This window comes from Perna viridis, chromosome 7 (genome assembly GCF_037379345.1).
Source record: "Perna viridis isolate PV_CMFRI_1.1 ecotype Kerala chromosome 7, ASM3737934v1, whole genome shotgun sequence".
NCBI classification, from domain to species: domain Eukaryota; kingdom Metazoa; phylum Mollusca; class Bivalvia; order Mytilida; family Mytilidae; genus Perna; species Perna viridis.
In genome coordinates, this window is record NC_142451.1 from 17,106,136 (window position 1) to 17,120,177 (window position 14,042).

Consider the following 14,042-nt stretch of genomic DNA (forward strand, 5'->3'; position numbering starts at 1 on the left):
TGACTTGTGGCTTGTTTTACTGTTTCATTTTCTACTGGGATGTCATGGCTTGTGACTTGTTTTACTGTTTCATTTTCTACCGGGATGTCATGGCTTGTGACTTGTTTTACTGTTTCATTTTCTACTGGGATGTCATGACTTGTGACTTGTTTTACTGTTTCATTTTCTATTGTGATGTCATGATTTGTGACTTGTTTTACTGTTTCATTTTCTACCGGGATGTCATGGCTTGTGACTTGTTTTACTGTTTCATTTTCTACTGGGATGTCATGACTTGTGACTTGTTTTACTGTTTCATTTTCTATTGTGATGTCAAGACTTGTGACTTGTTTTATTGTTTCATTTTCTACTGTGATGTCATGATTTGTGACTTGTTTTACTGTTTCATTTTCTACTGGGATGTCATGGCTTGTGACTTGTTTTACTGTTTCATTTTCTACTGTGATGTCATGATTTGTGACTTGTTTTACTGTTTCATTTTCTACTGGGATGTCATGACTTGTGACTTGTTTTACTGTTTCATTTTCTACTGGGATGTCATGACTTGTGACTTGTTTTACTGTTTCATTTTCTACTGGGATGTCATGACTTGTGACTTGTTTTATTGTTTCATTTTCTACTGTGATGTCATGATTTGTGACTTGTTTTACTGTTTCATTTTCTACTGTGATTTCATGGCTTGTGACTTGTTTTACTGTTTCATTTTCTACTGTGATGTCATGACTTGTGACTTGTTTTTACTGTTTCATTTTCTATTGTGATGTCATGACTTGTGACTTGTTTTACTGTTTCATTTTCTACTATGATGTCAAGATTTGTGTCTTGTTTTATGATCCAAAATGATTTAGGAAACCATAATACTTTTGTATGTTTGATGATTAAAGATACATATTCTCTTACCTCATTTGATCATTTACATATACATGTACATGTAAAGGGGTCAATGCATCATCAAACTTTAAAATGACCCCAAAAATTGATATTGAATGAGTCATTATGCCCCACAAATGTAGAAATGGCCCATTGAAATCTTTTCATGTTTTTTCAGCATGGTTAAACTAGAGGGTGATTTACCCATTAAGATAATGTTTCGAGATTGATATCTTTGTGCACAACAAGAAATGCAAAAAAGTATGGAATTTATAATTTTAATGTGCACTTGAAAGTATGCACTCAATTCCATTTATTTCTAGAGCTAAAAGGCTATCATGGATTTTTACTACATAGAATAAATATTTCTGACAACCCCCAAAGTACCTGAATTAAATTTTAATTTGTTTGTAATCAATAGGAAACAAGTGAAACTTGATACATTTTATATATGCTAATCAATATATATAGGGTAGATTTATTAAACGACTTTTCACAGAGGCTAACAGTGTTATCATAATATGATTGTTCTCCATATTTGTTCAAATTTTTTTGTTTCCAAAAGAAGTTATTTGGTTTGTTATAAGCAAGCACAATGTACATTAGGGCAAACTCACTATGAACTTGAGATAAAATTAATATGGAGTTCACATGAACTCCACTTTTGCACATGGTTATGGAAGGGATACAACTCATAACCATCATTTGGACATGAGTTCATGAGTTTGAGTCGTGAAATTTTAACATTAATTTAAAATCAATTCTTTTTTTTTGCTGTTCGAGGACTATATATTGCTATGCTCATTACTACCTAAAATAGTTACTAATTGTACTAGTAAGAGGTCAAAAGGTCTGCAATGGAATAAACTAAAAATGTACTACAAGTTTAACTGTTTTATCATAGTTAATGCATGGATGTAATCCATGGATAAGGTACCAATCTCCTTTAAACAGTTAGGTCTATGAAATGAGCTTGATTATATTCATTGTTCAAAAAGCCATTGTTGAAAGACCTCAATAGTTTAAAGATATCATACATCTGTTTTGTGTCAACAAGAAGACAAAATAAAGGGCATGAATGGTTAAAATTGCTTCGTCAGGAGGTCAAATCATTGAAATTCTTAGTATTTTAGAAATGTGCTTTGTAATGTGCACATATTTGATACTGTATCAGTCCCTAGATAAGGATAAGTAGATACTTCTAGGTACATGTTTGTGTTTAGAGGTGTTAAAATTAGTGGTGGTCTGAGGTCCAGAACCCTTAGTTTTTGACCTACATTTCATTTAGATAGGCTTTGGACCTTCAACCCCTTTTCATTGACACTCAAATTTAGGGCTTTCAGTTTTCCTCTAATTGAGTCAGGAGATTTCAAGGCCTTCCACTCTTGAAAGTGAATTTGAACCCCCTGGTTCAAATAAGAAGACATGCTTTCATTATGAAATTTGATTCTTGATGATTGCTGATTGGTCCATTTGTACTTGGGCTAATGACTTGTTGTCTCATGAGCCTTTAGGTTTATGACAAGGAGGGAAAGTTCAGTATGGCTTATCAATCAGTGTTTTGTTCCTATATCTAAAAGAGAGAATGGTAGACAAGAAGTCAAGGAACCTAGAAGTATGGGAGACAGGAATTGTGAGTAGCTAGGGCAGAAATCTTTTTAAAACTTTGGTTTTCTTTTCTAATTTATGGAGGAAAGTGTGAGTTATGGGGTTTATAGTAAAAACTGTGAGTCTTTGTCCACCCCACATGTCTGCATGGACCAAAAACTTGTCTTCAAGTATGGGCCAAAGCATTGTTTATTGTGACCTGCTGGTTCATGTACTAGGGTATTTACTGAAAGTTTAATGACCTATTTGTGATGCTATGCAGTGCATCAATTGCAAATTACTTTGTATGATGAAATTTTCATTTTTTTTTGTAATTTATTGTTTATTAAGTCGGTACTATATATATAGGGTTAGTTATGAGAGAAGTAAGAACTTTATACAAGGTACATACTAGGTACATTATACATGAACTTTTAAACTGACCGTCTTTGTTCTATTTTTTTTTAATTTATGCTTATGCATTACACTAATCTTTTGGATCCAGAAATACATATGCCATTCATACATGACAAAGAAAACTTAACGGGCTTATGGAAGATTAGAGCTAAATACCATAAAGGTAGTTAAATCCTTGTTAAATTCAATTATAACCTTAGCATGCGATATTCTTCATTCTTTCACTGTGTTGTAATTACAGCAGTACAAAACTATAAAAATTATTTATAAAAGTAAAAAAATGATCATTCTAAATGGGTGCATGTGATATCATTTAATGATTGTACATAGTGAGCTCCATTTGTGCTGCTTTGAAGTATGATTTGTTATATACAATATTAATAGTCTAATTTCCATCCTGTCTGGGAAAGTTTCCATGGTAGAGATTGTCAATTTTTTTACTGTAGGCAAGAAAAGTAGATTTCAAGGTTGATATAATTAAGTACAGAATTGAGTTATGTAGGTTGGTCTTGGGGAAAGCAGGACTTGCTGAAGAGGCAAATATTTGATCATCAAAAACTTTTAACAGAAATTATAGATTTACAGAGTAAAATAATGCTTGTTCCGCACGTTGCAACATTTTCAGTAAATTTAAGTGAGCTTGAAGTAACTTGTTTGTTCATTACTAGAAAAGTGCTTTATGCTTAATCCAAAATTCTTACATTTTCCTATTAACTATCAGTCAGTACCATGTATGTTCACAAGATTAAGTTATTAAAATGACTGTTTCTATTGGTTCTAAAAGTCAGGGTATATAGAATGTGCCATAAGCTAGAGCAGGGGTTCAAATTTAATTTCAAGAAGAATATGTTATGAACTTTTCTGCATCCTAAGGTCAACAAGTGAAAGGTCCTCAATATGATAGTAAGTCCAGGACCTGTGTAAATGAAATTTCAATGGTCCTGCATCATAAATAGAGGGCGCTGGACTTTGTACCAGCACTAATTTGAACCCCTGTAGAGTATGTGAAGGTGAGATAGTAAATCATGGAAACTCCTTATATCTGTATTAAATGACAATAAATATCAAGTTGATATTTGTTACAATTATTTCTGTTTTTATTCTCAGAGGGAAGACGTCAGTTAGCTGGTAATGTTATAGCTCAATTTTTCTTTGTGTTGAGATTCCCAGAACAGACTACTCAGATGTCCAAAAGAGAAAAAAAGATATATAGAATAATAAATTCTTACTTTTATGCTTGACTAATGATTAGTTGTGAATATCAATTTTGGAAATATCTATCTTCAATTGTTAAAATCACCAAAATTCTTTCTGATTTTGTTTAAAATTGGAAATATCTCTATTAGAGACAAAACTGTAAAACTTTTGATAAAAAATATTGGCTGTATGGATGTATTTGAGAAGTCTGGATTCCAGTATCCTACTTAACAGTTTTAGTGAGATTTTTTGTATGTAATTATCCTCATCTAACTTCTGAACACATTTTTGATGGTTTTATTTTGGTCATCTCTGCATCCTAACATTGCACCATTGTAAAAATGTTCTTATTTGAGCTTTTATCAAGGTTAATAAGTCAAAAGCTATGATTTTCAAGTGTTCAAATTTTTTTTTTTAGAGATAACAACATAATTCGTCTATTTTTTTGTTAAAGATAATGACATTGTTTGACTATTTTAAAAAGAAACTTTCTTACAGTACTTATATTTGAAATTAAAAAAAATAAGATGAATTATATAATTAAAGCTGGATAATTTTACATTGTAATTTACCCTGTTTAACTCTCACAGTTAGTTGTTATTCAGATAAACTTTAGTATTATTGATACACATAGTAAAAAGTAGTCGAATTATTTATAATTTTAACCAAAAGCTAAATAGATTAAGAGTTCTACATGTGTTTATTATAATAGCTGCTGACAGCAAGATACATGCTGTAGATGAATGGGAGTACAGTCAAATAACTTTTTTTCTGTATTTTAACAATTGAATTTAAAAGAATTGTTGAATTGGGGTAATGTACAGCATCATACCTGGATTTGCTGTATTCAACGATTTAAGGAAGTTTTAGGTTTCCACAGGAAAGTGTTACATGAAAATCAACTTTCCCAGGTCAGTTTTTGTTTTTCAAAATTATCAAACCTTTAAGAAATTCAAGTTTTTGCTGGCCAATAGGAAAGTGAAGTATTATGAATGACTTCCAACTTCCGAAATTCACTTGTCCATGAGTGACGGGAAACAAGATTCCTAGAACACTGAATTTTTCAGAAGAATGTGGAATACTGTAAATGTATTGACTTTTGTGGTTGCTAATTTTTGCTGATTCTGTGAAGTGAACATATTTGCGGGTATCAATTTTTTGCGATTTAAAAACAAAATTATTAGCATTATATTATGTTTAAAATCAATTTTGCTATTTGTCATAATTTTCTGTACACCGCAAAAATAACAAAAATTAATACACCGCAAAAATGAGTATACTTACAGTAATTCTTTCAATTGCTAGTTTTAAATAAGGATAATGGTTATGGATGTATTATGTCATTTTAGGAGACCATAGCAAAAAAAGTAAGTAAATTCTGAAACATGATAACTTGTGTGGAGGGACTGTGGAATATATTCTTTGTTAAGTTTCAGTCTCTGTAAGAATCAGGCTGTGTGTGAAACATTGTATAAAAACACCTGGGAAATAATCCACTAGTTTAATAGTATTTTGACTACTTGTACCATTAGAAACATGGAATAAAGACAAGAATTGGTAAAATGAAGTTGTAAATGAACATTTCAGTCAAAGACCTTGACTTTCTAACTTTCCAATGAAAAAAATTCCAGACATTTTCAGTGATACAACCATCTAATAGTGGTTGTTTCAAATATTGAAGACTTCTTTGGACACAATTTTATTGTCAGTTTGTTAGGTTTTTGATGATTATGTATGTTTTAGATTTTTCACATTTTGCCTGATGCTTACAATACTTGTTTTAAAAAAAAAGCTCTTCCTGTGTTTTCCTTTAAATCACTGTAAAATCTGTTTTTGCTTTTTTGTATCAGGATATAGATATTTAGTGACTATTAAACAATACTTGCTCAATGTAGTGAAAATTGAGAAGAAAAGAGTGAAAAGATGCTTTTCAAGAAAAAAATTAAGTGTAGCTGAAAGATGGAGAAAGATTTTTGTTTCATTTTAAAATTTTCTATTTGCATGAAAGATCATTTAATTTTTATTAACGTTTCTAAAATTCTGAGAAAAAGGGACTATTTTTTTTTATATATATATGAAAATCAATTGCAAGATCCTTTATTTAGAACCAATACTTGTACCTATCTGTAACTACATGTATCTATTTATAAGAAGTGTTTAAAGTACATATGTTAATTTGTGATCTCTTACGCCAGTAGTCGATGTCGTTTTCGGTTATAAAAGTGTATGGTTTGATAAAGCACAGCCATCTACCTCCTACATATATGGAAGGATTATGTAAAGTACAAATTTGCGTTGATATATGTAACATGATATTCTTGCACTGACTTAACGTGACTTTTTCACTTATAACTCTAGAGTTCTGTAATGTAATCTTCGTTCTTATTTCTTAAAGATATGACAGTTAAACTCCAAATTTAACTGCTCAAATATTTACCAAGAATATATTGTTTAAGAAAAGTATTACTTCAACCATGTATTGACTGTATGATGTAACATTAAATCCTTTTGCTAATTTTATGACTGCAAACTTTAGTGTTTTTTTCAAGGTATTGAAGGTTTTGGCAATACTCAGTCTGGTATATCTATCCAAATTGTTCTGACAGTTTAATTATTTTTTTAAGAACTTCTTGGCTTGGTTTCATGAACATTCACAAATTGAGATTTTCTCAAATCCTTCCTCAACTCCAATTTCAACTCATCAAATTGCTCAAATAGGTAGATTTGTGGAAAAAACTCTAGAATTTCAGAAATCTCAGTTTATAATACCTGAAAAAATCCCAAAAGCCGTACCCCATGCCATGCATAGATACTTTTATTTGTGGTTATCAGATTTCTTGGTTTGTCATTTGTGGATTTTGAATTCATGGTTTGCATTATAGATTTTAATGAAAATTTCATTTTTATCTACAAAAATTTGTTACTCATAATTATAAGTTCTGCTATAGCATCATATTTAAATCTTTACTTTTCCATCAAACTTGACTTGTACTTTATGCATATTGTTACAATGATGGTGACAATGTCATAAGAATTTGCGTATAGTCAATTTTATACACCAGTCTTGCGGCAATTGACAAACTTATTATAATGAGTGGTGGCTAAACTGCAATTACCTTGTTTTTCCACTCGTTTCACTTTTCTATGACAGAATTTTCAAATTCAATTGGAAGGAATGCTTAGAAATTTGGCATGATGCTTTTGCATGATGACTTGTACCTCGTCTCCCCTTTCAAGATGTGACAGAAATGGTTAAGTGGACGTATTCTTACCATGACATAGCATGAAACATCTTGTTGTTTACTGCTGTTTGCATGTCTAAGCTTTTCTTACAATATCGCCAAAATGGGACATGAAACACTGTAAAAAGTGGGATGGTTGTTTTATTTACTTTTGTGGAGTATTTATTTTTTATGACCAGTTTCAATTCAAATGGAGTTTTATAATAAAATATTCTACAACCTATGTGGTGTGTTAAGACTTCCAGAAGTTTAGACACTTCACTATAGAATAAATTATTTTTTAAATGAATGCTTCACTCACTTGTAATGAGATTTTTCATGTTTTTAATCATTGATTTTTTTAAACAATTGCTGTATTATTTCCTTCAAAATATTTATAGATACTGTCTGCAATGTAGGCTCGGGAATAAATTTTTAAAGTGACATGTTGAAAATCTTTCATTTTACACAGTAATCATATTGATACTTTGACTTACACGAAGGATTTGATTAAAGTCTGCATTATACAAACTCATCCAAATAACAAAACTGGGGTAATTTTGTAATATTTTCAATATTGGTGTTATGAATTATCCGTACTGAAGAGATTTTCAAAACAAGTTCATGATCTAGTCATATGTTATTATGGTCTATAGTTTACCAGCCAGAGCTTCTAAATGTACATGAGATCTGTGTCACCCTTTTAAATATCACTCTTAGTGCTTATTAGTCAGGGTTTATAAATGTCCAAGAGGTCTGTGTTGCCCCACTGAATACCACTTCTAGTGGCTAATGCAGTCTGTGGCTATTTAAAAGGAGGATCTTTCACCAATTTTAAAAATAGTAAGCTTCATGTTAAGGTCCTGGTCTCCAAATTCTCTTTTGTTCTATTAACCCATACTCTGCTTCTTGTGGCAGTTACAACTAAATATCAGTGTTTACCCTCATGTATAAACAAACAACATAAGGAATCAGTCATAGAAGTGGGTGCAATCTTATTAACTTTCACACTCGTAAGTGGGTTGGAGATCAGGTTAAATAGAACTACATGGATTGTGAGTTAGATATTTAGATACACTAGTTTGTAAAACTGATGAACAGTAGATAGTTCATGAGAATTTCAGGACCTATGGAAATTAGTGAAATATAACTAACAATGGTCCAGTAAAGGGTGGCTGGTAACTTAACCTTTATCGTAAAGTTTGAAAACCTTAGAAAAAACTAGATTATGAAAAATATCCATTGCCAGCCCTCTTTTTTAAAATGCTATTTTCTTTTTAATATTCTTTAGAAGAGCTCATTAAACATGCAAAAAGTTCCTTACGGCTATAAAAAATCTAGAATTATTTTCTGAAACCCTTTTGGCCCCAGTAAATAGAAATTTTTAATGATGATATCAATGACATGAAGACCGTGTTATAGTAGATAGAATCTTCATAAACCAATTTGGCTTTTTGTCAACTAAAATATTGAGAAATGGGTTTTACGTCACTAAATGGCAGTATTTAAATCGATAATCAATCAAGGTGTGAATGGAAAAACAGTCATTTAAGGAAGAATTTCCCAGCTTTCTGATTGATTTCCTTACAGCATTAAATATTGTATAATAAACAGTTTCTTATTGTTAGTCCTACAAACGTAGGTGAGAAGATCACAGAGTTCACTGACTCTTTAAATGATTCTTTTTTGTTAACTTTACCCTTGAATAGTGCATTTCTAATGAAAATGTCACAGTTTTACATTTTTATAATGTTTCTTTACTTTTTATGACAGTACCACGTTTACCTACATGTATGTGAATGTTTTGTCTATTATGAAAAATTTTTTTAACGTAAAGAAACATGTTTATTCAATTGTGCCTCTTATGCCAGAATATTGTTGGTACTCAAACAAATAGTCTACATTTATCATGAAATCTTTTTTTATTATTTTTTAAAAATTTTAAACAATATAGCGCCTACTACAAAGATTGCTTTTGTACTTACCTCCCTTTGACCACAAATTTATTTGTGAAACTGATTAGCTTGAATAACTGTTGCCTGTATCTTTTTGACTTCTATATTGATGATAGAGCAAAGAATGTTGTATGTATAAATTAAAAAAGAACAGAAATACTTTTTTGCAAATCCAAATGGGGGACTAATTCTGGAGTAATCTAAATTGTCATCATTGAGCTAGTGGTTTTGCCTTACAGTGGAACCTGTCTAAAATGAGCTCCTATTGAACTGAAGTTTTATTCATAATACAAAAGATTTTTGTCAACAGAGGTTCAACTTGCATTTAAACTGACATATTTTTAAAGATTTTTGGTTTAGACAAAAGTATGGTTTATTTTGGGTCTGGTTTAGATAGGTTTAGCTGTAGATATTGAATTATGATTTCCAATTATTAAGTGTATCAAGACTTTTTATGTCATTTTACCAGTAAGTAACATGACATGACATGACTAGTCTGTAATATCTTCAGCTTTTCAGAGAACCCATAGTCATGTATTACATTGGTAGGTTATAAGGGTGTATAAGTATATCATAACTTAAAATTAATGTAGAGGTATTAATATTTACAATAGGATATTTTAAATTTCAGTAACTTTTATTAAACCAGAGTTCATTAGAGCCATGTAACCAGTTTCTATGCATAATCCTTTTTGTCCTAGTAAAACTTTCAAGTCAACTATTTTTACGAGATATTTTATTTTACAATAGGTATAAGCTCCTAATGCCATAATGTATTTGTATGTTCCCCTGGTGTCACTTTAACGACTTCATCTTTTGGGTCATTGATGAATATAAAACCCGTTTAAAACATATTAACCACTAAATTTTCTCTAATGGGATTGACAACCTACAAAGCACTTAAAGTGCCCGTTGTCAAATTCCTCTTCCTAGGTTTTTGTTTCCAAGCCGAAAAACATGCTCTGAAAAAGTTAGGCTAGCATTAAATTAATGTCTTTTATATTGTCGAGAATTTTCTCAGTAAGAAGATGTGGGCTGTTCTAGATTAAAGAATTTTCATCGTTTAGGATATTTTGGCTTCCTTAACAACTAATCTGTTCACAGAACTATCAACTTTCAGTTTCTCATCTTTTTGTATGGAAACAAAGAACTTTTTGAAACTTTCGCTTTGGTTTTGAAGGAATTAAGATAAATCTACAATCTGGACTTTCTCGGTCTTGTGTTGAATAGGGACATTATGTGAGTTCATGTTTGAACTTTGTTTTCTTCTGTGGATGGATTCTGATCATGTAACTATTAATAAGAGGTCTGTGATTACGAAATTTGTGAAAAGATGTTCTAAGGGAGATAAATCAAATTGACAAAATTCTGAAAAAAAATCTTTTGATTTATCATTTCAGTCTTTCTGATATAGCTTTTTTTTTTATAAGATTATTCTGTGAGTTTTGACAAATATTTCACAATGTTTGCAAAACCTGCTTGGTTATTTGATGATAACAAGTTTATAGATCCTGTACGGACACATTATAAACGTGTAAATTCTAAAGTTGAATTGATCCAGCAGGAGAAAAGTAAAACAAGCGACAAATGGCGGAACAGAAGTATCAGAATGATGCATATAGAGCCAGACCCTCCAACTACTGTCAAGAAATATATCTGGTGTCGCAAATGTAAGTTTCTGGCCTTGAAGAAAACAAAATAGTCATACAGTAATTTACACCTAAATAGTGCAACTTTCATTATAAACTTTTTTTCTTCTCTGATTATCGATGATTTAAAATCCGACCAAAGTCCTAAATTTTTTGGGAAAGAATTTTTCACTTGTAAGTAAAAAGTGTATTGAGCCTACTGCCAGTATGGTTCTGATTCCTCCAAACACTTTTTTCACTGGGTAAAAAATTGTTTTTGTTTTGTCAAAAAAAAAAGGCTTACTGAGAGTTTTATGTACATTATTTTATGAGTTACATAAGGATGTATAGTTTTCAATAGGAAAGCTCATATATCCTCTGGTAAGATTTCAGTGTTTTCTAACACAGTTGAGCCTTGGGTCTGGAGGCTTCTTACTTGCATTCTAAGTGGTGTTAGATCTTTTTAAAGACTTTTAACTTGGTGTTTCTAAAAACTTTGATAATGAGGCAATTCAGTTTTGTAGTCCTGATTTTTTTCTTCTGTTTTAAGCAGAATTCTTTTTCTTATTTAAATCCAGTTCATGTAGTTGTGTTTTAAATGATTTTTTTGGTAGGATTAGATGTTAATGAATTTATTGTTGACTGCATTCGGAGCTAATATCTATGTGATATGTATTCTAAGTAAAAAAATCAGTCAGTAAAATAATCCTGGATTTTTGAAACAGCTCGGTTGACAATACTGAAGTTTGAACGAGCCTACTGAAATCTTTTTGGTCAGATAAATTTTCTTTAAAGACAAGAGTTATTGCCCTTTGTCTATGTCTTATTTTAGTCAATTGTCTTGTAATGTCCAAACAAGGAGAATGACAGAATTTTTATTATCGCTGTTTTGTTCTTTTGATCTTGCTATACGATGATTTTCAATCTCACGCCAGTTTAATATGGGGCATTTGCCTTATGTTTTTTCTTGCTGGCTTGGTATCCTTGTCCTATAAACTGGAAGTTCTTTATTTAATTATTTTAGATATGACTAAATATCTTATTTACAGATTAGCTTATAATGAGTTCTTATACTAACCTCAGTAGACCATGCCTAAAGAATTGTAAAGGTCCACTCTTTGAAATGAAGAGTCAGAAAAATAACCATTAGATTTGATAAGACCCCCTCCATGTCTTAAATTACACAAGATGATTTTTATGGTTCAAACTTTTGACCATTTTATTCCTAAAAAAAAAATTAATCAATTGTTTTGTTTGTTCTTTTGGATTGTATACCATCCCTTGATATTGATTGATTGATTATTGGGGTTTAACATCCGAGCAGAAATATTTCAGCTATATTCAGACAATTCATCCCTTAATACACTGGTTGATGTGATATCTTTTGTTTTTAAGTCTGTGTTACATACCAGTAAATCCTATCCCAGTACCAGTTCAGAAATATTGTGGTATTTTATATGATGTTGGTCCTATTCCAAAACAAGTACATTATTTGGGAAGATGATGTCAGTTGTCCTTATTGTTTAGATGTATATACATGCATGAGAGCATTGCTGCGATTCCACAATAAGGTTTTCAACCAAACAATCACTTAGAACTCTTTGGTTAGTTACTATCATATAGGGACGTCAACAGAATTTACGATTATTGATTCAATTGATCGAGATATGTATACCTGTTTATGTGTCTTGTTAAATGTTTCTTTGTAAAGTTTTATAATGGGTTTTTAGTCAAATAAATAAGTTAAAATTAGATATTGTTTGAACTGTGCAGTTGTATAATGCATGTTGCCATTGAATATTTGAGATAGCAAAATGGTGAGATGATCGATAAATAATCTATGTAGGGGCTTACAGGAAGGTTTCTGGAATTTTTTTTTACAACCTGAAATTTGTAATCAAAACAAATGAAATAGATACCATTCTTAACCAACCCTGTCTGAACCATGTATCATCCATAATCTGTTTATGTTAGGTTTTTGTGCATCCAGAAGTATGTAAAAAGGATGAATCTGATCTAAAAGGTTATAAAAAGGGGAGTTCCAGGCTATGGTTTGTTAATTTTTGCCTTAATTTTGTACAAAATTAACAAAAGTTTCCAACAAATCTTCAAAACTCTACCCATTGATATGCCACTGATTTTGGAACCAAAACCTCTACCCATTGATGTGCCACTGATTTTGGAACCAAAACTTCTACCCATTGATATGCCACTGATTTTGGAACCAAAACCCAACCCATGGATATGCCACTGATTTTGGAAAACTTGACCAAAACACCATTTGATGACTTTTGCAGAATATGGTATAAAAAATCTAAAACTTATTTATTAAATACCTTGAACCTGGTCTAAGCCAAATCCAGAATAAACCGAAAACCAGTACAATCCAAACATAAACTGATGGAACTTCTTAACAGGGTATTCACTTTTAAACCTGTTTAAGCAGGCTCCTCTTTTTAATTGAACAAACATACTTGTGTCTATAAAAATTTACATACCTACTGCACAGTGTATTCTAACTCCAAAATACCACATCTTACTAAAATCTAAATGGATGTAAAGCAGTTCCATGTCTTGAAATTGATGCCTTGTTATTAATATATTTTCCTTCAATTCATATACATCACAAAATCGTTAACCTGTATGAGTGGATAGGCTTTTATTTTTTCTAAATATGAAAGTGGTTTGGTCTGTACGGATTAAATTAATCATCATTCATGGTCCTATTTAAGGTAAAGTGACTGATTATAAAAATCACTATCCAATTCAAGTAGAAGGTACCATTATGAGTTCAAAATACTTTCATTTATCAAGATACAGATGAAATATGAGATTTGTCTATTAGTTTTCATGGCTTGCTTCATTTTATCATTCAATAACAATTGTCATATTGTTAAGCTTTGAAGACCACATCATGTCAAGACATTATTATGGAGTACATTATTATTAATGAGTTTAATTCAAGATTTATTTTTGTCTCCCTAAAGATTTGCTTTTATTTTCTCTTGTTTGTTCAGAGTTCACAGTATAAAGTGAAGGCTGAAAGGTTTTGAATGTGGGTGATAATTGAAAATGGACTTAATATGAAATGATGGTTGAAAATCGTTCTTTTACCAAAGAAGGAACATGGTTAACGTGGAATTGTTCATCGTTAGTTGTGTCACCGA

At 31.0% G+C, this 14,042-nt stretch overlaps 1 protein-coding gene across 7 annotated transcripts in view; it reads left to right on the forward strand.

Annotated features, from left to right (window-relative positions):
* Positions 1–14,042, forward strand: part of LOC148611575 (serine/threonine-protein kinase DCLK3-like) — a 56,597-nt gene that overhangs the window by 16,180 nt on the left and 26,375 nt on the right. For 3 of the 7 annotated variants that reach the window (XM_088592261.1, XM_088592263.1, XM_088592262.1), the window contains exons 3-4: positions 3,982–4,002; positions 5,421–5,438. The exons of 1 other annotated variant lie outside the window; for it this stretch is intronic. In XM_088592261.1, the coding sequence (XP_088448387.1) occupies positions 3,982–4,002; positions 5,421–5,438 (39 nt within the window). Of the gene's footprint in view, positions 1–3,981; positions 4,003–5,420; positions 5,439–10,682; positions 10,918–14,042 lie in introns of those variants that run through there. 3 more of the 7 variants (XM_088592264.1, XM_088592265.1, XM_088592267.1) reach the window with 3 other exon arrangements.